The following is a 23,580-nucleotide window of genomic DNA, read 5'->3' on the forward strand; positions in this document are numbered from 1 at the left end:
CTGCCCGGGCACACACCTGACAGCTGGAGTACACCCTGCACCCCTCTACTGGCACAAGGGACAGAGAGGAGGGGGAGCCCACCACCACATGGCCCTGGGAGGGAGCAAAGGGTTAAAGATGTCTGTGTGTCTGTCTGAGTGTGTCTGAGTGTGTGTGTGTGTGTGTGTGTGTGTGTGTGTGCGTGTGTGCGCGTGCGTGTGTGTGTGCGTGTGTGCGCGCGCGTGTGTGTGTGTGTCTGATACCTGGTGTATGAGGATGTTGTTGACGGGCTCTACTGAGGTTGTCAGAGGGATCTCCTGCAGCAGAGTAGCAGTACGACCAACAATAGACACACTGTGTAACTCCCCCTGATCTGTGTGAAAACACACATCAATTCACACCACAGAACATCATCAACCACAAAATGAGAGCATTTTCTGATATGTTCAGCATAGTCAATTAACTGCCTGGTCTATCGATTACTTGATGTTTTTCTCTCTCACCTGTTCCCAGATGTAGTAGGGCAGCATCACTGTTGGAGATGTTGGTGGCTGTGATCCTGGTGTATGTGGTTCCCCTCCTCACCAGGAGGGGCGCTGCGTCCACAGTGTTCGTCAACAGAGGATGTTCCTTGGCAAACTGCAGCACGCGGTCGGGCATGTCGAAGGAGGAGTTGTAACCCCGGGCTCTCAGGACATGGTTGATACACTGAGGGGGAACAGAGAACAGTTCAGCGGGTTATGACGATGATGGACATACTAGGACACTGTATGATAATAACCCTAAAATGGAAAATGACTACCTTGATCCGTCCAATAACAAAGAAACACTCATTTTCGAAAGAAGCACTAATTTTCGCTATCCGTTGCAAAACGTTTTTAAAATGTTTTCTATTGCATGCCCTAATAAATACAACCCAGGTGAGTCTGGTGAATACCTGTCCAGGTCGGGGGTCGGGTACAGACTCAGAGCTGCCACTGTTCACACAGTTCCTCTTCATATCTCTGAAGCCTCCCGTCGCAAACACCTTGGTGATGTCAGCCAGGCTGTACACACACACTGCTGACACGCGCTCTCCTTTCCTAAACACACACATTAACATGTTCATTGCAGTAATGCCGTCTGTATGAGTCACTAACATAATATTCATATTTTAGTGATTCTCCTCTCTCTTTCCCTCGCAATCTGTCCTCTCTCTCATTCACTCTCCACCCCATTTCCCATCTCTACCTCCCTCTCTCCCCATCTCTACCCCCCCCCCCCCCCCTTACCCCTGCGAGGTGAAGAGGGTGTAGAAGTGTGTGCTGCTGGGGTCTCCCAGGCGGTGTTCCAGGGGGTAGGCGTGGGTCAGGACGGTGTAGTGCTGGCCACTGTCCCGGTCCTGACACACCAGCTGAGCCTTCAGGAAACTGGTCCAGCGCTTCTGCAGGGTCTTAGAGCCCCCCACGTCTCCCTGGCAGATAGGGAAAGGGATGGGGGAGAGGGGGATGAGAAGGATGGAGAGAGAGCACGAGTCAAAGCACACATGAGCTAAATAGAGGGAGAGAGAGAGAAAGAGAGGAAAGAGAGACAGACAGACAGAGAGAGATGTATCTCACCTTGCAGACTCTGGCCAACCGTGTCACCCTGACCTTGGTGTAAAGGTCGTACTCTAAGGCGTTCTCCGTGAAGAAGAAGTAGATTTTATCATCATCTCCAGGACTCTCCCTGACCAGGGCCGAACTCACAAACTCTGGATCTGGACTCATCAGAGAAGGACATAATAATGACATATTGTGTGTCGTGCTTCCCAGCTCCAGTCCTCAACACCCCCGACGGTTCACATTTTCCTTGTAGCCCCAGACAAACTTGCACATTTTCTCATCAGTGGTGTTTCCACTAAACTGTCTTTTTGCAGATAAAAATCAATGTGTGATGATGTAGACACACAAAACATTATTTTTCGCTTAAGTTTTCATGTACCGAATAAAAATGTAAAGTTCAATGTGTTTCCATTTTCAACTGTACCGATAGTTATATCTCAGGTTAGGTTAAGTAGCAAATGTGCATATTCTGGTCTTGACACGAGCGTTCTAGCCAACAGCTCACAGATACAGTGTGGCAACACTAGTCTACATGATGAGATTACTATCGATAAGAGCAAGAATATTTGTATTTGTCAAACTGCAGTCAAGCATCGATCATCACGTCACCAGAATAAGACCCTCGATATTTATTGGAAAAGAGCGTCAAAATCACCTTGCACTTTCAGTTATTTCATCTGTAGCCTAATAAACTGCATGACTTCCCGAGTCGTAGTGGGAGGACCACACAACCATGACTCCCAGTTTACTTATGATGGTTGTTACATCAATACGAGCATATAAAGACCTTTCCATCTCCACTTCTCACATCCTTCATTCTACCGCCACAAAAAGATCCCACCATGTCCAACGGACAAGTTATCTGTTGGCATTTATAAAACTGTACCAAAACATCCTGTTTCCATCAGAGCTGTGGTGATGTTTATTTTATACGGTATGACTTTACTGGCATAAAACACGTGGATGGTTAAAGATATAGACCATCATCAAAGAGAACTCATTAGGTAAGTAACACCACACTGCTAAACCACATCCTGAGTTAAACTCTTCATTGGACACATTCTGTTGTTGTTTGGTGTTACAGAAGTTTGGACAGTAGAAGTATTTTATCATCTTTCCCAACATGCATTGGGAGTGTGTGTGATTGACAGATGGGTCTCACCACTGAGCCAGTTGATGGACTGATGTACGTGCACCTCTTGACCTGTTGCCCTGGTGATGTCAAACATCGTGCCCAGGAAGTTAGAAGGGGAGGCGGTGTACAGCACTCCATCTACAGTACACACATAGACAGGATGTGATAGAGTGTGAGCGTGTTAGTGAGTGTGAGTGTCTAACCTACAGTAACAGCAGTGTGTGTGTCTAACCTGCAGTAACAGCAGTGTGTGTCTAACCTGCAGTAACAGCAGTGTGTGTGTCTAACCTACAGTAACAGCAGAGTGTGTGTCTAACCTACAGTAACAGCAGTGTGTGTGTCTAACCTGCAGTAAAAGCAGAGTGTGTGTCTAACCTACAGTAACAGCAGTGTGTGTGTCTAACCTGCAGTAACAGCAGTGTGAGTGTCTAACCTGCAGTAACAGCAGAGTGTGTGTCTAACCTACAGTAACAGCAGTGTGTGTGTCTAACCTACAGTAACAGCAGTGTGTGTGTCTAACCTACAGTAACAGCAGTGTGTGTGTCTAACCTGCAGTAACAGCAGTGTGTGTGTCTAACCTGCAGTAACAGCAGTGTGTGTCTAACCTACAGTAACAGCAGTGTGTGTGTCTAACCTGCAGTAACAGCAGTGTGTGTGTCTAACCTACAGTAACAGCAGTGTGTGTGTCTAACCTACAGTAACAGCAGTGTGTGTGTCTAACCTGCAGTAACAGCAGTGTGTGTGTCTAACCTGCAGTAACAGCAGTGTGTGTGTCTAACCTACAGTAACAGCAGTGTGTGTGTCTAACCTGCAGTAACAGCAGTGTGTGTCTAACCTACAGTAACAGCAGTGTGTGTGTCTAACCTGCAGTAACAGCAGAGTGTGTGTCTAACCTGCAGTAACAGCAGTGTGTGTGTCTAACCTACAGTAACAGCAGTGTGTGTGTCTAACCTACAGTAACAGCAGTGTGTGTGTCTAACCTACAGTAACAGCAGTGTGTGTGTCTAACCTACAGTAACAGCAGAGTGTGTGTCTAACCTGCAGTAACAGCAGTGTGTGTGTCTAACCTGCAGTAACAGCAGTGTGTGTGTCTAACCTACAGTAACAGCAGTGTGTGTGTCTAACCTACAGTAACAGCAGTGTGTGTGTCTAACCTGCAGTAACAGCAGAGTGTGTGTCTAACCTGCAGTAAAAGCAGTGTGTGTGTCTAACCTGCAGTAACAGCAGAGTGTGTGTCTAACCTACAGTAACAGCAGTGTGTGTGTCTAACCTACAGTAACAGCAGTGTGTGTGTCTAACCTACAGTAACAGCAGTGTGTGTGTCTAACCTACAGTAACAGCAGTGTGTGTGTCTAACCTGCAGTAACAGCAGTGTGTGTCTAACCTACAGTAACAGCAGTGTGTGTGTCTAACCTGCAGTAACAGCAGTGTGTGTGTCTAACCTGCAGTAACAGCAGTGTGTGTGTCTAACCTACAGTAACAGCAGTGTGTGTGTCTAACCTACAGTAACAGCAGTGTGTGTGTCTAACCTGCAGTAACAGCAGAGTGTGTGTCTAACCTGCAGTAACAGCAGAGTGAGGTTGTCTGGGATCATAAGGACACTTCCCCTTCCCATTCTCCATCTTCACTTTGTCACCACCTTCCTTCACTAGGACAAACGTCACTGGGTCCTGAACACACACACAGTCTATATTTAGTAGTGTATGTGAACCAGTGGAGGCTGCTGAGGGGAGGACGGCTCATAGTAATGCCTGGAACGGAGACAATGGAACGGCATCAAACACATGGAGACCATATGTTTGATGTATTTGATTTGGTTCCACTGATTCCGCTCCAGCCATTACCACGAGCCTGGTCTCCCCAATTAAGGTCCCGCCTCCTGTGACGTGAACATCATGTGTGTAAGCCTATCAATTAAAAACATGAACTGAATGAATAACATGTCTTTCACCACAACAGTTAACGAGCATCTAGCAGGTGTATCATAATAACAATAATAATAATAATAATAATAATAATAATAACAATAATATAGGTGTAGAGTATAATAATAATATTATAGGTGTAGAGTATAATAATAATATAGGTGTAGAGTATAATAATAATATAGGTGTAGAGTATAATAATAATATAGGTGTAGAGTATCATAATAATATAGGTGTAGAGTATAATAATAATAATATAGGTGTAGAGTATCATAATAATATTATAGGTGTAGAGTATCATAATAATATTATAGGTGTAGAGTATCATAATAATATTATAGGTGTAGAGTATAATAATAATAATATGGGTGTATAATAATAATAATAATAATATAGGTGTAGAGTATCATAATAATATAGGTGTAGAGTATAATAATAATATAGGTGTAGGGTATAATAATAATATAGGTGTAGAGTATCATAATAATATAGGTGTAGAGTATCATAATAATATAGGTGTAGGGTATAATAATAATATAGGTGTAGAGTATCATAATAATATAGGTGTAGAGTATCATAATAATATAGGTGTAGGGTATAATAATAATAATATAGGTGTAGAGTATCATAATAATATAGGTGTAGGGTATAATAATAATAATATAGGTGTAGAGTATCATAATAATATTATAGGTGTAGAGTATCATAATAATATTATAGGTGTAGAGTATAATAATAATAATATGGGTGTATAATAATAATAATAATAATATAGGTGTAGAGTATCATAATAATATAGGTGTAGAGTATAATAATAATATAGGTGTAGGGTATAATAATAATATAGGTGTAGAGTATCATAATAATATAGGTGTAGGGTATAATAATAATAATATAGGTGTAGAGTATCATAATAATATTATAGGTGTAGAGTATAATAATAATAATATGGGTGTATAATAATAATAATAATAATATAGGTGTAGAGTATCATAATAATATATGTGTAGAGTATAATAATAATATAGGTGTAGGGTATAATAATAATATAGGTGTAGAGTATAATAATAATATAGGTGTAGAGTATCATAATAATATAGGTGTAGAGTATAATAATAATAATGATAATATAGGTGTAGAGTATCATAATAATATTATAGGTGTAGAGTATAATAATAATAATATGGGTGTATAATAATAATAATAATAATATAGGTGTAGAGTATCATAATAATATATGTGTAGAGTATAATAATAATAATATAGGTGTAGGGTATAATAATAATATAGGTGTAGAGTATAATAATAATATAGGTGTAGAGTATAATAATATTATAGGTGTAGGGTATAATAATAATAATATAGGTGTAGGGTATAATAATAATATAGGAATAGAGTATCATAATAATATAGGTGTAGAGTATCATAATAATATAGGTGTAGGGTATAATAATAATATAGGTGTAGAGTATCATAATAATATAGGTGTAGAGTATCATAATAATATTATAGGTATAGGATGTAATAATAATAAAAAATAATATAGGTGTAGAGTATCAAAATAATATAGGTGTAGAGTATCATAATAATATTATAGGTATAGAATGTAATAATAATAAAAATAATATAGGTGTAGAGTATCATAATAATAATAATAATAATATAGGTGTAGAGTATCATAATAATATTATAGGTATAGGATGTAATAATAATAAAAATAATATAGGTGTAGAGTATCATAATAATAATAATAATAATATAGGTGTAGGGTATAATAATAATAATATAGGTGTAGAGTATCATAATAATATAGGTGTAGAGTATAATAATAATATAGGTGTAGAGTATCATAATAATATTATAGGTATAGGATGTAATAATAATAAAAATAATATAGGTGTAGAGTATCATAATAATAATGAAAATATAGGTGTAGAGTATAATAATAATAATGATAATATAGGTGTAGAGTATAATAATAATAATATAGGTGTAGGGTATAATAATAATATAGGTGTAGAGTATAATAATATTATAGGTGTAGAGTATAATAATAATATAGGTGTAGAGTATCATAATAATATAGGAGTAGAGTATAATAATAATAATGATAATATAGGTGTAGAGTATGAGAAGAGAGAGGAGAGAGAACGTGACTGACTATGAAAGCACACTTGGGATTGTAGGCGTAGGAGCCACAGACGTAGATCCTTCCATCCTTCAGAACCTCCAGCAGACAGATGTAGTTATAACAGTCATCCTGTAGAGGGAGACAAAGAAACATGTCTCAAACAGCATCCTATTCTCCCCTATAGGCCCTGGTCAAAAGTGGTGCACTGAATAGGGGACTAGGGTGCCATTTAAGATTACCAGATGGGGAAAACGTAAGCCTGTTTGTATCTCTAATTCTTTACAATCTATGGAGCAAAGAACCACCCTTGCTGTCTCTGGCTGGTCGGTTCCCCTCTCTCCACTGGGATTCTCTGCCTCAAACCCTATTACAGAGCCTGAGTCACTGACTTACTGGTGCTCTTCCATGCCGTCCCTAGGAGGGGTGCATCACTTGAGTTGGTTGAGTCACTGATGTGATCTTCCTGTCTGGGTTGGCGCCCCCCCTTGGGTTGTGCCGTGGCGGAGATCTTTGTGGGCTATACTCGGCCTTGTCTCAGGATGGTAAGTTGGTGGTTGAAGATATCCCTCTAGTGGTGTGGGAGCTGTGCTTTGGCAAAGTGGGTGGGGTTATATTCTGCCTGTTTGGCCCTGGATGGGGCCACAGTGTCTCCTGACCCCTCCTGTCTCAGCCTCCAGTATTTATGCTGCAGTAGTTTATGTGTCGGGGGGCTAGGGTCAGTCTGTTATATCTGGAGTACTTCTCCTGTCTTATCCGGTGTCCTGTGTGAATTTAAGTATGCTCTCTCTAATTCTCTCTTTCTTTCTCTCTCTAGGAGGACCTGAGCCCTAGGACCATGCCTCAGGACTACCTGGCATGATGACTCCTTGCTGTACCCAGTCCACCTGGCCGTGCTGCTGCTCCAGTTTCAACTGTTCTGCCTGCGGCTATGGAATCCTGACCTGTTCACTGGACGTGCTACCTGTCCCAGACCTGCTGTTTTCAACTCTCTAGAGACAGCAGGAGCGGAAGAGATACTCTTAATGATCGGCTATGAAAAGCCAACTGACAAATACTCCTGAGGTGCTGACTTGCTGCACCCTCGACAACTAATGTGATTATTATTATTTGACCATGCTGGTCATTTATGAACATTTGAACATCTTGGCCATGTTCTGTTATAATCTCCACCCGGCACAGCCAGAAGAGGACTGGCCACCCCTCATAGCCTCTCTAGGTTTCATTCTTGGTTTTGGCCTTTCTAGGGAGTTTTCCTAGCCACTGTGCTTCTACACCTGCATTGCTTGCTGTTTGGGGTTTTAGGCTGGGTTTCTGTACAGCACTTTGAGATATCAGCTGATGTAAGAAGGGCTATATAAATAATTTTGATTTGATTTGATATGCTGAAACAGTTAAAGTGCCCTGGGATAAGGAATATTTTGTGGATTTTCAAGTCCCTGATTGCCTTTTAGTTTAAGCTAGGCCGAAGCATGTTTGACAACTCCTTCTTACCACAGGGCCATAAAAGAGCAGGATAAAGTTGCCTCTAGACACAGATCTCAGGTCAGTTTACATTCCTCACCATAATGGCTAAGGTTAGGATTTGGGGTAGATAGCATGATCCTAGATCAGGAGAACCTGGCTCTAAACAGATCAATAAAATATGGTTATAATCAGAAGTACAATGCAGGGTTTCTCAACTCAGGTGCCAGGAACACAATGTATACAGGCCAAGGTTGGTTTTCATATTACTCCCATTGAATAAACGGTAGTGAAGAACTCTAACTCCCTGACTATTTAAGGTAAGTCATGCTTCTGTTTATCAGTCTTTGAAGATGACCAGATACAAAGTGAAAAGTCATCTGAAAGCCAAACATACAGGATGTGATGTGTTGTTGACAGGAAGCTGAAGAGTCAGTAAAGCAGTCGTTATGGTAACGGTATCATACATCATGACATAGATGAGTATGACAAAAGGCAAAGGTGATGGGTGTGAAGCATGGCATCTCACCGACACCTTTAACCACGTAGATACACTACAGAGCAGCGAGGACGGTGGGAGGAGCTATAGGAGGACAAGCTCATTGTAATGGCTGGAATGGAATGTTATCAAACAAATCAAACATATGGAAACCACATGTCTGACTCCGTTCCATCTATTGCATTCCAGCAATTACAATGAGCCTGTCCTTCTATAGCTCCTCCCACCAGCCGCCACTGCCATCTCTTACCACACACACACACACACACACACACACACACACACACACACACACACACACAGATCAAGAGCACCCCACGTTGCTCACCCCTCTCTTGCCTTTCCCCATACAGGACTTCCTCTCCTCTTCTGTTGCCTCCCACTTAATCTGCAGAGACGGAAGTCAAAGAGAGAACACACAAACGCATACAGTTACATCACACAGTTAAACATCATACAGTTACATCACACAGTTAAACATCATACAGTTACATCACACAGTTAAACATCAGGTTAAGCCCAGTACTGGACTAAAAAGCAGTGTCAGTGGAGAATCTCTATTGAGAAAGTTGTCCAGGACTAGGTTTAATCAATGTCTGGCATAGTGTGTTTGTCCCAGGTAAGACGTAGGTTTTTCTATGGTTTTGTGGTCATGAATACTCCCATCATGAAAACACCGAAACAAATACACACTCGTTTCACTGCCAGTTAGCTAAGATCAAGAGTGGAAATATGCACAGATAACCGTGCACACACAGACAGTCAACTGAAGAAGTCTCCCCCCTCCCATCTTTCTGTCCCTCCCATCTCCCTGTCCCTTCCTCTACCCTCTTATCTCCCTGTCCCTCCCTCTGCCCTTTTATCTCTCTGTCCCTCCTTCCTTCCCTCCCTCCCATCTCCCTGTCCCTCCCCCTCTTATCTCCCTGTCCATCCCTCCCTCCACTCTCCCATCTCCCTCCCCCTCTTATCTCTCTGTCCATCCCTCTCTCCGCCCTCTTATCACCCTGACCCTCCCTCTCCCCACTTATCTCCCTGTCCCTCCCTCCGCCCTCTTATCTCCCTGTCCCTCCCTCTGCCCTTTTATCTCTCTGTCCCTCCTTCCTTCCCTCCCTCCCATCTCCCTGTCCCTCCCCCTCTTATCTCCCTGTCCATCCCTCCCTCCGCTCTCCCATCTCCCTGTCCCTCCCCCTCTTATCTCCCTGTCCATCCCTCCCTCCGCCCTCTTATCTCCCTGACCCTCCCTCTCCACTTTTATCTCCCTGACCCTCCCTCTCCACTTTTATCTCCCTGTCCATCCCTCCCTCCGCTCTCCCATCTCCCTGTCCCTCCCCCTCTTATCTCCCTGACCCTCCCTCTCCCCTCTTATCTCCCTGTCCATCCCTCCCTCCGCTCTCCCATCTCCCTGTCCCTCCCCCTCTTATCTCCCTGTCCATCCCTCCCTCCGCCCTCTTATCTCCCTGACCCTCCCTCTCCACTTTTATCTCCCTGTCCCTCCCTCTCCACTTGTATCTCCCTGTCCCTCCCTCCGCCGTCTTATCTCTCTGTCCCTCCTTCCCTCCCTCCCATCTCCCTGTCCCTCCCTCCCTCAGCCCTCTTATCTCCCTGTCCCTCCCTCCGCTCTCTTATCTCCCTGTCCCTCCCTCCCTCCGTCCTCTTATGTCCCTGTCCCTCCCTCCCTCCGCTCTCTTATCTCCCTGTCCCTCCCTCCCTCCGCCCTCTTATCACCCTGTCCCTCCCTGCGCTCTCTTATCTCCCTGTCCCTCCCTTCCTCTGCCCTCTTATCTCCCTGTCCCCCCCTTCCTCCGCCCTCTTATCTCCCTGTCCCTCCCTCCGTCCTCTTATGTCCCTGTCCCCCCCCCCTCCCCCATCTCTGTCTCTCCCTCCCTTTCTCTCTCACTGATGGGTGTTTCCAGGTGAGGTTGGAGGTGTGCAGGGCCAGGATGGAGCCTCTGGCTCCCAGGTAGAGTGTCTCAGAGCTGGGATCTTGCAGGAGGACGCTGGCGTTGGACACCCCCAGAACTGCACCTAACCCTGAGGAGAACAGGACATAACATTAGGGATGTGCCCCAAATGGCTATTTCCTACAGTGCACTACTTTGGACCAGGGCTCCGTAATATATAGACTCCCCTCCTCCACCCCATTTATTTGCCTTTGACCTTTGAGTGAATGTGCGAAGGATGAGACTGACTTACAGGGACTTTTAGGGAACCATATCTAAGCATCAGTAATTGTGTCACTTCCTCTACTGAGAAACACTCTTGTGGTCTGTCGGCTGCTACCCAGAGCTGGGGTGCAATAATTAGTCCAAACAACAAAAAATGGTTTCTATTGGACAAATTCAGTTAGGTCCCTCCCCATTTCATTCCGTTTAAGAAATGTTTTGCAACAGAATCAGCGTAATAAATAAACCCCTACTCATCAGTCACTCAATGCTGATTTAGGTAGACAATTTTGGGGCTAAACTCTCCTTTGCGTTTGCTATTTCGTCTGTGACATAGGCTTAATATGTGTCTGGTAAACTGCTCCTTGTTGCATTTGTGTTAACACACAGACACACACACCACAAAGAGTGGGGCATCTTAATCCTCCACATTCTCTGTATTACAATCTAAGACCTATAGCCTAGGCCTATCTAGCCATGAAAGCAGGCAAAACTAGGATAACACTGTAACCCCAGTCTATACTCACTCTGCATTATTCCAGGTACTTAGTGAAAACAGCAGTGAAATGACACGCCTGTCTTCAGTCATTTTAAAGGTGTTGTTTAATGGGCATTTCTCGACCATGCCTCAAACCTTCCCATCTGGTTAAATGTTGGATTAAGTAATTAACCATCTCCACTCCCAGATGAATAAATTAGCCTACCAAAACCACACTGGGTGCTGATAATAGACTTCTTACAAATGTACTTGTTTGCTAGGCAACATCATTTGCATTGCTATGACTAATTAGATTGGAGCCTCCATAACGTTACCGTATCCATTAGGAATTGCTATACATTTTGTATGTAGAGAGAGAGAGGCCGTTTGTCCAACTGTACTGTACTCACCTCCGTGAACATTGGGAATTGGTGTTTGACAACGAGATGAACCAGTTGTGAGCCACAAGATCACGGTCATAAAACAGGTGGTCCGCATGTTGAGAAGTGACATCAGGAAGAATGTCCGTTGATGACCGCGCGTCAGTTACTCATCATTAAAACGCTCGGGGCGTTCTATCAAAAGTGGATGACAGGGGGGAACGAAGCGCCTACAGAAACCAAGAAAACAAAAAAGTACGGTTCAAGTGTATCAAAATACGGCGTATTTTTTTATTCTCACCTACCTATTCGGTGTCCGATTTGGTGCTATTTCTAACACGGTATAATAGGCTACTTATAGCCTCCAGGTCAGGTACAGTACAGTATGTAATATAACTATTACAGGGTGTTAAACCAGGAAGCGTTCAAATCTCACTAAACCACAACCAAAATCAATGTTCACATATTCCCATGTAAACAGCATTGAAATGAACAGTAGTCTAATTTATTGAGGGGCACAATTTAAAAAATAATAATAATTAAATGATCAATGCACAAAACAAATAGTGGAAGGAGAGTTACTGGATACACACCCATTATTGTTTTATTGAATCACATCAGTAAAACAAAGTAAATGAGGAAAAGGATGTGAGACTGCGCGGAAGTCATTGGTTTCTGTTGGGGAGGAGGCGGCGGCTAACACTGTTTCAAAACATTTACATCGACCACTGACAGACTTCGGGAAGATCTCTGTGGCTCTTTTCTCCCTCTCCCATGTTCATTACACTGGTGTGCAATATTGATATTCATAACACGTTATACAAAAGTTATTACATCATAAGAAAAAACAATGATTCTGTATGTGAAAACAAGTTCAATAAATAAAGTAAGTAGACAATAACATTGTGAAATGAGTGAATGTGTGTATTGGTCTGAATATATCCTTATGGGCGCTGATCAGAAGTAGTGCACCTTAAAGGGCAATAGGGTGCCATTTCAGACGCAGCAGAGTATCCTAAATGAACCCCATGTTTTCATAGATGACCTCTGGTGACTGGCGTCCAGCAGTGGGCCTCCTGGTGGCCAAGGTCCTGGTAATGGTCAACGACGATGATGATGAGGAGGAAGAGGAGGCCAGTGAGGAAGAGGGGGATGATGAAGATGGTGATGAAGAGCCTGGCTTGCAGACCTGGCTGTAAAGGTGGGCGAACGGGTCAGTGTTGGGGCCCTTGGCTGGGGTCCCCACACAAGGCTCACTATAGATGGGTTCCTCTTTGCCAGGTTCCTGCCCCCGCTGGTCCTGGCTCTGTTTCTGTTGTTGAGTCTTGTCAGGTAGAGGACTCGCACGGTCGTACACCTCGGAGTAGACCGGCTCTGGCTTGTTGTCGTGGTGATAAGAGCAGGAAGATGAAGTGGGCGGGGGTGGTGGTGGTGTAGATCTCGGGGGTGTGAGTGAGAGGATGTCTGCTGGGTCGGCGTACACTGGTTCCGTTCGGTTGACATAGTGATTAGAGGGGGTGAGGGTGGAGGCTGTTGGGGGCGTCAGATAGGAGTTGAGGCTGGGGGCTTTGGGTTTAATACTGTCTGCTGGCTCAGAGTACGGACACTCCTCAGAGCCAATCAAATTAGGCGGCTGTGAGTACAAACACTGCTCTGAGCCAATAGCATTTGAAAATACTGGTTTAAAACTGTAGCTGCCCTCCAAAATGGTTGCGCTATCTGGTAGTTTGGGCAGTGGTGAACGAGCACGAGGCATATTAGGGCTACGGTTAGCAACCACAGTGTCGCCCTGCCCACATTCGTCCCCGGCGACGGCCTTCTGTTCCCGTATGGCGGTCTCGATGAGGCTGAAGATGACGTCAGCTTGGCACGTCTCAAAGGTGAAGGTTCCGGGTCCAGAGTCACAGCGCCGGCCCGCCTCGATGTTGAATGTCAACTGTGGGAGAACCAAGAGGACACAATGATTTGAGAAAATTCCCACAGGTGTTCACTGGAAAATTGCATAACTGAATGTGGGCACCAAACGTATTATAACCTGCAACCTTGTTGATTGGACACTGATGACCCTACAATGATCCTTAGACACATCCTTTTTTGGACCCACTCTGCCCTAAAAAGGCCAAACACAGTAACTTTGATGTGTTGTAATGGCCAGGTATATTATCTGATTAGTGTGGGATTTTGTTTCCTGACACAAGAACAAGCCAGTTGATCAGAACATATCACGAAGTACCAGAAATTGCTGTCTTTTTAGAGAGAAAAAGACTTTGAAGTCAGAATTTGCAGTCCCAAAAATGATGTAGTTACTGCGTTTTGCCTTTGTAGCGCAGCATAGTACCATACTGTGACGGCCTTGAAGTTAGACACTAGTGAGTAGCATTAGATTAAAACTAGTAACAGATTAGGAATCTAATTCTATGGCTCAATGAGATTCTAAATTCCATGGTTCTACTGACCTTGTCTCTGCCATAGCGTCGCATCAGCCGATAGGGCCAGTCCTGCAAACTCTTCCTGGTCTCCGCCTCCTTAAGGACCAGCCCCTCCTGGGCCACTTGCAGCCAATAGTACTCCCCCTGGAGGCCGCAGCGCATCGCTACACCCGTCTGCTTCACACCCACCCTGAACTCACTAACTGAGGGGAGAGAGGAGGGAGAGTGGCGGTCATGACCGAAGCACTATGGACGGTGTTCATTTCTATTTCTTGTTTTATATTTTGTGTTTATCTTTCCTTTGTTCGTAGTAATATCTTTGAAAAGAAGAACCTGTTCCAATACAGCAGTAATCATACGCCCATTAGACATAAACAGACAGAAGAATGCCTGTTCGTTATAGTTTGTGTGGCCACTAGGATATCTGATGTGCTTCTCACCTTCCTCCCTGGAGACGTAGATCTGGTTGTCCTCCATCTGAATTTGGGGCTGCTGACCAGTGGAGCCTCCCTGGGAGACAAGACATGTATTTACATTAGACAGAGAGAACTGTCCTCACAGATACCTACACTCTATCTAGAACCTTAAAAGGGTTCTTCGGCTGTCCCCAAAGGAGAACCCCTTTTGGCTTCCATGTAGAACCCTTTCTACAGAGGTTTATACAGGGAACAAAACCGGTTTCTCCTATGGGGTCAGCAGAAGAGCCCTTTTACAACCTATTTTCTAAGAGTGTACACATCCTCTATATAATAACCGTTTGGTGATGAAAATAGTTTAATGATAGAGAGACCAGTGAATAATGGCGTTTGCTATTAGACTTGTACCAATACCGAGACAAATTCCTAATTCAGCGTTGTTGAATGCTAATAAAGTATGATTCTACTTCGATCTGTAACTGTCAAAATGTTGAATTGAGACTGATCCATAACAGTCACAAGACAACAACAGAAGCTGCTATTCTCACCAGGAAGGCGAGGTCACACATCCTCTCCACCCACTCCACGCAGTCGTCCTTATCCGCTGCGAAGACGTACCTCCTGCCGTCGGTCTCCACACAGAAGGCGGCCATGTTGTCTTTGGGGCAGGCCTCAGCGTGTGGGGGCAGCCTCAGGACCCTGATCACCTACATTTACATTTTCTCCATTAGCAGACACTCTTATCCTGAGACTGTAAAAAATGTGACTTGGTGCGTCTCTGCTTGGCACTCAGCATTAAAGAGATAGATCGGGGGTAAGGCTTGTGCAAGCTCTAACAGCTCATAGGAGCAGGGGCCTATCTCCTGTTTCTGTATCATGAGCCAGTTTGATGTAAAAGTACGCCCTCTAGACAGGACGCTAGTCTCTCGCAGGGCCTTAGGCTTGTCCATATCCTGAGCCAATTATAGTGCATTCAACTAAGTTAGGTAAGACAACCACATACTGTATCACAGTCAGTGCCAGTAAACAAAAAATCCTCAATAATGCAGCTAATCAAAGTCAGTGCCAGTAAGGAAGACAAGTACAGCAGTAAGGTTGACCTCTGACAGACGGATCACCCTCTTCTCCTTAACTTTGTCCTGGTGCTTCCAGACCCCAGAGGGACCGGCCCGCTCTCCTCCCCCCACTTCCTGGCGCTCTAGCCTGGCTACACCGCAGCGGCTGGAGGGGTAGAGAGTCAGCCAATGCTGCTTCCACTTCTGGAGGGAGGGCGGAGGGAGGGAAGAGAGGGGATGAGGGAAGAGAGGGAAGACAGAAATAATGGGGAGAAAAAGAGAAAGGCCAAGAGAATGGGAGAAAAATTTGTGGGTGAGAAAAATCATTTTTTAAAAAAGTGAGTATCTAGTTTTCCCATTTCGCCCACAACACATTAGTCAAATGACAGACTCAGAATATCACCCCCCCACACCTTCTCCAGCACATCTGCCTATTTTTAAATAAAGGCGCAGTGGTAGATGAGGTATGTGTGCTCAGGTACAGTACGTGCGTTGTTTTACGTGTGCCTAGCCATGTTTAAATTTACATCCCAAATGGCACCCTATCCCCTACATAGTGCACTAGTTTTGACCAGAGATCCCATGAGTCCTGGTCAAAAGTAGTGCACTGAAAAGGGAATAGGGTGCCTTTTGGGACATAATGCGTTGGAATGTGCCATGAGGAAACTGTGAGCAGTACTGTGTCTGGACACGCATGTGAGGATCCGTTCCCCCCTCATACCTTTACACACGCACCATTACCAACGCAGCCTGTCGCTGCAAAAAAGACTTCAACATTTCGGCTACAGTAAATGTCCTCGAATACTGCAATCATATACTTTAAAATGTCAAGTGGAATGGTGGAGGGATTAGATATGGCTGTCATACACAGTACATAGAGTAAACAAGGGGGTGGCAGTTTACATGATAACATCAATAGCCAATATCAAAACACTCGAAATAAACGAAATAAAAACTTACATTACAAGACTGTTATAAAGCTGCATTCAAAATCTAAATAAATACAATATGTTCCTATTGACTTTTATTGTCATTCCACAAAAACAAGATAGGTAAGGTACCAGGATGTGTACAATTAAGTGAGCTAAATAAAGTTACGTGCTTACCTTTTCTACATTTCTGTGTTGAAGGTAAACTTGTCCTGCTTTCACATGAGTGTCCATTATGTTCAAAGCGTCTCTCGGCATTCAACTGAACTTTAACCAATAACTTGGATTTGACTGTGATATATGTTAGTTTACGGTATCCTAATCCCACACTTGTGATTTCAGTACCGTCAAACTTTCCCCCTGACAAATGTAGGTGTGCTTTTCTTTCGTTACGTCAGAGGCTAAACCTACGGTGAAATTATGACCGCGTCCACACCTTTCTCACCGCCCCAGGCTACTACGTCTGGTCCAGGGCGTTAATGCACGTTCCTCTAACTACCTGAATCGACAAAGACCAACCCTTGTGATGTCATACAATGAACAATTGCCTACACAGAGAACCATACAGTGAATAAGACGTGTATTGTGAAGACTGAAGGAAGTGAAACCGCCCATTCATGGTTGATTTTATTACGATGTTTGTATTGTTCATTGTTCTTTCATTTATGACCAATGTTTTTAGAACGGCTACGAAGACTCAGATTATTTTGGAATGCTGTGACATCGCCCTATTTATGATATCGCTGCGTAACTAAGGAATCGATAAAAGTATATTATGTTGACTCAAACGTTCCAACGTTCTATGGAACATAGACTATTATGAGTTTTCCAACACACATTTAGCCACTGTCTCACGTAGCCTGTTTTAGTTAGGCTAGGGTTGACCCCGATTTATCCTTGACGAATGACCATCTTAAATATCAGGGAACAAGAGCAATTTAATGCACTCTTTAAGGCAAATTCAGGTATGTCTAGTACGGGTTTATCATTGCCATATTTGATCATTTTCATAACATAAACACTAGTCTATTCAACTAGTAAGAATAGGTCATTAATGAGATTGTCTCATAATGCTTACTAGAATGAATCATTTTCACTGATGCTCTTGGTTGGTTAAAGGTGAGGGTTCATCCATCTCTCCACTCTTCTCTCGTCCAGTCTCGGGGCCCTCTGGCCAGAGTGGGGCAGCAAAGCACCTATGGGGCTGACTACAAGCCCCCCAGTGATCGGCACCTCAGGCTGTTCAGGCTGCATGCAGAGCCGTCTTGCACCACACACCAGAAGGTACAACTAACTCGCTCTGTCTCTCCCTCTCTCTCTCACACACACACCAACACTTTTCCACGTGTATACTAATGCCATACGCTCTAAAGGGAAAGGGTTCCTGGAGTATCCTTTAGGGCACATATGTCAGAGTCAAGGCCCGCGGGCCACATCCGGCCCGCAAGAAGGTTTTTTACGGCCCCTGGGATGATCTTGATTTATTATTAGAACCGGCCCGCAGCAAGCCGGCAGCCCGCAGATCTTTTACACGCACCAATACTACATTTCCCACAATGCAAAGGTGACGCACCGAGCAGTAGGCTGCTTCATTTCAATATTTATTGGCACAGCAGTCGTCAGCATCACAGTAAAATTAACTTTCAGATACCCATCAAAAATGGCAAAACGGAAGGTGGATACTGAGAACCGGGGGTTTCAAACAAGGTGGGAGTCGGAGTATATGTTCACGAAGGTAGCTGGAAAACCTGTGTGTCTTCTGTGTGGAGAAAGTGTGGCGGTACTGAAAGAGTATAATCTGAGACGACATTATGAAACGAAACACGCGGACAAAAACAAGAATATGGACATGGAACAAAGGCTACAAAAGGCAGAGGAATTAAAACGAGGCCTCAAATCTCGACAGGCTCTGTTCAAAAAAGCCAAATCACAAGGCCAGGCTGCTGTCAAGGCCAGTTTTATTTTGGCAGAAGAGATCGCTAAATCAGCCCGGCCATTTACGGAGGGGGATTTCATCAAAAACTGCATGATTAAAGTTTGTGACGAAGTTTGCCCAGAAAAAAGGCAACTCTTTTTAAATGTGAGTCTGAGCAGAAACACCATTGCCGAGAGAGTAGACCAGTTGTCCATCAATCTAAAAGAGCAGCTTGTGAAAAAGGGAAAAGATTTTATTGCATATTCCTTGGCTGTGGATGAGAGCACCGACATTTCTGACATTGCCCAGTTGTCAATTTTCATCCGCGGAGTGGACTCCAACCTAAGCGTGACAGAGGAGTTTTTGGCTTTACGTCCTATGCATGGCACAACTACGGGGCATGATTTGTATGAAGAGGTGTCAAGATGTGTAAATGAGATGGAGCTGCCTTGGGAAAAACTCGTGGGTTTGACAACCGACGGAGCACCTGCGATGTGTGGACACAGGAGCGGACTGGTGGCGAAGATACGGGAAAAGATGCAAGAGGAAAACGCGACAGGTGAGCTGACAGCTTATCATTGTATCATACACCAGGAAGCGTTGTGCGGTAAAGCCTTGAAAATGGAGCATGTAATGAGCATCATCACGCGCACAGTTAACTTTATCAGAGCCAAAGGTTTGAATCACCGCCAGTTCAAGGCATTTCTGACGGAGTTAGAAACGGAGCATGGTGATTTGCCTTATCACACAGAGGTGCGATGGCTAAGCCAGGGAAAGGTGCTTCAAAGATGTTTCGAGCTTCGTGAGGAGATTTGTCTGTTCTTGGACAGCAAAGGGAAAGACACAACACAACTCCGAGACGAAATGTTTCTGTGTGAAATGGCTTTTCTGTGTGACATTACGAGTCATCTGAATGCAATAAACTTGCAGCTGCAGGGTCGGGATCGTGTCATCTCTGATATGTACAGTACAGTGAAGGCATTTAAAACCAAACTGACTCTGTGGGAGACGCAGATGCGGAAAGAAAATTTGAGCCACTTTCCCAGCTGCCAGACCATGAAAGAGAAGCTCTCTACCAGTGCGTTCCCGAGCACACAGTTGGCTGATAAAATAGGTATGCTTGCCGCTGACTTTCGACGCCGATTTGCTGACTTTGAAGCACAAAAAAGCAGGTTGGAACTGCTCGGTAACCCATTTGCTGTTGACGTGGAAAGCTCACCACCAAACCTCCAAATGGAGTTGATTGACCTCCAATGCAATGATGCACTGAGGGCAAAATATGCGGCAGTGGGTGCTGCGGAGTTCGCCCGTTTCCTCCCCGGCACAATGCCCCAGCTGCGCATCCAGGCTGCTCAAACGTTGTCTATGTTTGGCAGCACATACCTGTGTGAACAACTGTTTTCTTTGATGAACCTGAACAAAACATCACACAGAAGTCGACTTACTGCTGAACACCTCCACTCAATTCTGAGGATTTCTTCAGCTCAGAGCCTTACCCCGAACATTGATGAACTTGTGGAAAAGATGGGACACCACCAAGTATCACCCTCAACCTCAAACAAGTGAACATTACTGTGCAATCACATATTTAGAGTTTTTACTCAGTTCAAGTTTAAAAGTTAAAATTTAATATTTGTTTTCACTGCATGTTACTTCTCCTTAAACAAAGTGTTGTTTTTGATTAATAGATTTTTGCACTTTATTTTTTTGTATTTCAATCCAATTATATTTTAAAAATATTTCAGTTGAGTGGATGATAGAAAATTGCTATTATTGTTTTTTCTTTGAAGTAAATTTAGCCCACTTTTGCTAAAATAGAAAATATAGTCTACTGATGGTGCCTTGAATACCGGTTTCTTTCATTTAATGTTCATGTTATGGGGATATTTATATAAAGGAAATTTGTCTTTTGTGTCTGTTGAAAATTAAAGATTACTGACAGAGCCATAAGAAAATATTGCTTTATTTATCTGATCATATTGTAATATATTTGTTAGGTTTTCAGTAGGTTCAATTAGGTTCACTAGACTATATGCGTCATTTAAAAATTTTTCAATGAACATTCGAACAGTCCGGCCCTCGTCTTGTAGCTGATTTTTTTATTTGGCCCTCCGTCCATTTGACTTTGACACCCCTGCTTTAGGGGTTCTTCAAATTGAAACTGTGGGGGAACCCAAGTTCTTTGAAGAACCCTCTAAAAGGGTTCTTCAAATAACTCCTTTTAAAGTATCCTCAAATAACCTTTTGGTGTACCCCCCCCCCCCTTTTTTTTAAATGTATTATTAGTCATCAGCATGACAATAACACAATATTTTAATTGTCAGTGTTGATTATGATTTTAGTGGCAAAGCAGAATTCACTCATCTCAATCTGAGGTAAACTCCCAGCAGAGCTCCAAGTCACATGGGTATATCCTCTGGCCTGTTGATGTTCTCCGTATCCACAGCCAGAATGATTTTGCAGTGCATGGTGGTCTAGCAGGTTTCCTGTTATATTCAACAGAGGTGTAGGGAGGGTGAAGTATGTGAATCCAACAAATAGTAATTATACAGATGATTAACAAAACATGCACACGACAGTATTCATACCTTGGTTTTTGTGGTGAATGTGAATGAAAAAACTGTTTTGATAATGGTTTTCATACAAATACCTTGTCCATAATGTAGAGGCCTATAGGATATTAATTGAAGAGGTTAGGGAGGAGGATGGTACATGTGATCTGCATAACATACCAATACTAATTGACATACCTTTGTATGCCTCTTCCTCTGTATACCGGCAGTCACAGACACAAAAGTGAGCAGTTCAGTCATCTGCACCCAATACATCCAGCCTTCAACATATTCTTATAGCCTACATATTCTCACCTCTTTGTTGGTTTTATATCCATTCAATTGTCAATTTTCTGTTTTAGAAAGATTAGCATAAATATGAAAAGATAGATGGTATCATCATAAAACAATATACATTTAGATGATACAAGGGACAAACCTTACTTAAATTGAGGAGATCTTTACATTTAAGTTAAGGGCCTGCACCTGCTGTCCTTTCAAATTCAAATCCACATTTTTCAGGTGGGCAGTTAGGTTCCTGCAAGAACCCCCAAGAACCAAGGTGGCTCCTCGATGAACCCCACCTGCTATGGGGTTCTTCTAAGAACATTTTGGGGGCAATTTTCAGTGCCAAGAACCCTACGGTTCTTTGAAGAACTTTGAGGATCGTAGAAGAACCTTTGTTGAACTCTTAATTTTTAGAGTGTACAAACTGTACACATTCACACTGCCCTGATTTGGCCTGCCTGTCTGTCTATCTGTCTTCCTATCTGTGTGTCTGTCTTTCTTTCTGCCTGCCTGTCTGTCTCTCAGTTGGCGGATATGTGGGCTCAGTACTACAGACAGTGTTTCCAGACCATTACCAACGGCCCACAGAACCCCGCCTTTGCCTTCACTCAGGTGAGTCCCTCAGCCACAAGAACTAACTTACTTGTCTTACCTGTCCCTTGACTGGCATACCTTAGGGGCATTTCATGGTAGATGCATTGATATTATCTTATCTTAGTCAGTCTCAAACCTCTCTCTCTCTCTCTCCCCTCCTCTCTCCACCTCTCACCCTCTCTTCCCTCCCTCTCTGTCTCTCTCAACCTCTCTCCACCTCTCACCCTCTCTCTGTCTCTCCCTCTCCCCTCTCTCTCATCCTCGCTCTCTCCCCTCTCTCTCTCCACCTCTCTCTCTGTCTCTCTTCTCTCCCTCTCTCTCACCCCTCTCTGTCTCTCTTCTCTCCCTCTCTCTCACCCCTCTCTGTCTCTCTTCTCTCCCCTCTCTCTCAGTCTCTCTTCTCTCCCCTCTCTCTCATCCCCTCTCTCTGTCTCTCTTCTCTCCCCTCTCTCTCATCCTCTCTCTCTGTCTCTCTTCTCTCCATCTCCCCTCTCTCTCCTCTCTCTCTGTCTCTCTTCTCTCCGTCTCCCCTCTCTCTCCACCTCTCACCCTCTCTCTGTCTCTCCATCTCCCCTCTCTCTCAGTCTCTCTTCTCTCCATCTCCTCTCTCTCTCATCCTCTCTCTCTTCTCTCCATCTCCCCTCTCTCTCCTCTCTCTCTGTCTCTCTTCTCTCCATCTCCCCTCTCTCTCTGTCTCTCCCTCTCTCTCATCCTCGCTCTCTGTCTCTCTTCTCTCCCTCTCTCTCACCCTCCCTGTCTCTCTTCTCTCCCCCTCTCTCACCCCTCTCTGTCTCTCTTCTCTCCCCTCTCTGTCTCTCTTCTCTCCCTCTCCCCTCTCTCTCATCCCCTCTCTCTGTGTCTCTTCTCTCCATCTCCCCTCTCTCTCATCCTCTCTCTCTATCTCTCTTCTCTCCATCTCCCCTCTCTCTCCTCTCTCTCTGTCTCGCTTCTCTCCATCTCCCCTCTCTCTCATCCTCTCTCTGTCTCTCTTCTCTCCATCTCCCCTCTCTCTCTGTGTCTCTCTACAGAAGGGGAGAACAGTGAGGGCAGCTACGTTGGACAGTGAGAGTTTCAGTAAGATCCAAGTGGAAAGGACAGCTCCCCCAGAGAAGGGGCAGAGCCAGATACCACCACAGCGTTCGAGCTCCGACTCTGGGGAACGAAGGTCGGTCTCTCCCTCTCTCTCCTCAACCTCAGTCCATAACTCCCTCCCGTCCCGCCCTGCCAGGAAAGAGGCATGGACACATGCAACAGGGGACCCGGCACTGGGGGTCACAACGACACCCAAGGACACGGTGGAGCTGCCTCACATCGGCAGTGGAGAAGGTGAGAGAGGGAATACCCTGTTCATTTTGTATTGACAACATGTTTTTATTTGAGGCTTTGAATGGCCTTATAATATAGTTTATCCGCTTTTGTTTCCTTTAGTGCAAGATGATAGATCAGCACCAATAACATATGTGTGTGTACTACCTGTTCCTGTTGTCACAGGAAGTGATGGGGAGCTCCCGCTGCAGGTGGAGCGGTTAAGGGCGGAGCAGTTCCGTCGGGACATGACCCACTCATCTAGGCTGGAAGGCCAGATCAACCAGCGCATAGCCACCCAGTCTAACCTCATGCACCTAGGTAGGTCCTATAGAGACATAACAATATATTAAACACTGTTCT

The 23,580-nt window shown here is 44.2% G+C and overlaps 2 protein-coding genes across 2 annotated transcripts; both read right to left on the reverse strand.

The window, feature by feature from the left end:
- Positions 1-4: 4 nt before the first annotated feature.
- Positions 5-12,116, reverse strand: LOC139402808 (semaphorin-4F-like; the record flags this gene model as incomplete). Its single annotated transcript, XM_071146734.1, has 13 exons — positions 12,040-12,116; positions 11,765-11,964; positions 10,612-10,745; positions 9,043-9,102; positions 6,785-6,883; positions 4,257-4,368; positions 2,726-2,836; positions 1,579-1,718; positions 1,252-1,433; positions 918-1,062; positions 484-688; positions 244-353; positions 5-94 (listed from the first exon to the last, which is right to left on the reverse strand). Coding segments are annotated over exons 2-13 (1,491 nt in total), but the record flags the coding sequence as incomplete, so codon positions are not given.
- A 200-nt stretch (positions 12,117-12,316) lies between these two features.
- LOC139402806 (docking protein 1-like) lies at positions 12,317-16,890 on the reverse strand. The gene is made up of 6 exons (XM_071146727.1): positions 16,741-16,890; positions 15,680-15,838; positions 15,128-15,286; positions 14,604-14,673; positions 14,191-14,366; positions 12,317-13,670 (listed from the first exon to the last, which is right to left on the reverse strand). Exons 1-6 carry the CDS (start codon positions 16,819-16,821, stop codon positions 12,750-12,752), a joined length of 1,566 nt encoding a protein of 521 aa, XP_071002828.1. The 5' UTR covers positions 16,822-16,890; the 3' UTR covers positions 12,317-12,749.
- Between the last annotated feature and the right edge of the window lie 6,690 nt (positions 16,891-23,580).

The sequence above is a fragment of the Oncorhynchus clarkii genome, unplaced genomic scaffold (genome assembly GCF_045791955.1).
Source record: "Oncorhynchus clarkii lewisi isolate Uvic-CL-2024 unplaced genomic scaffold, UVic_Ocla_1.0 unplaced_contig_5614_pilon_pilon, whole genome shotgun sequence".
Lineage (NCBI taxonomy): Eukaryota > Metazoa > Chordata > Actinopteri > Salmoniformes > Salmonidae > Oncorhynchus > Oncorhynchus clarkii.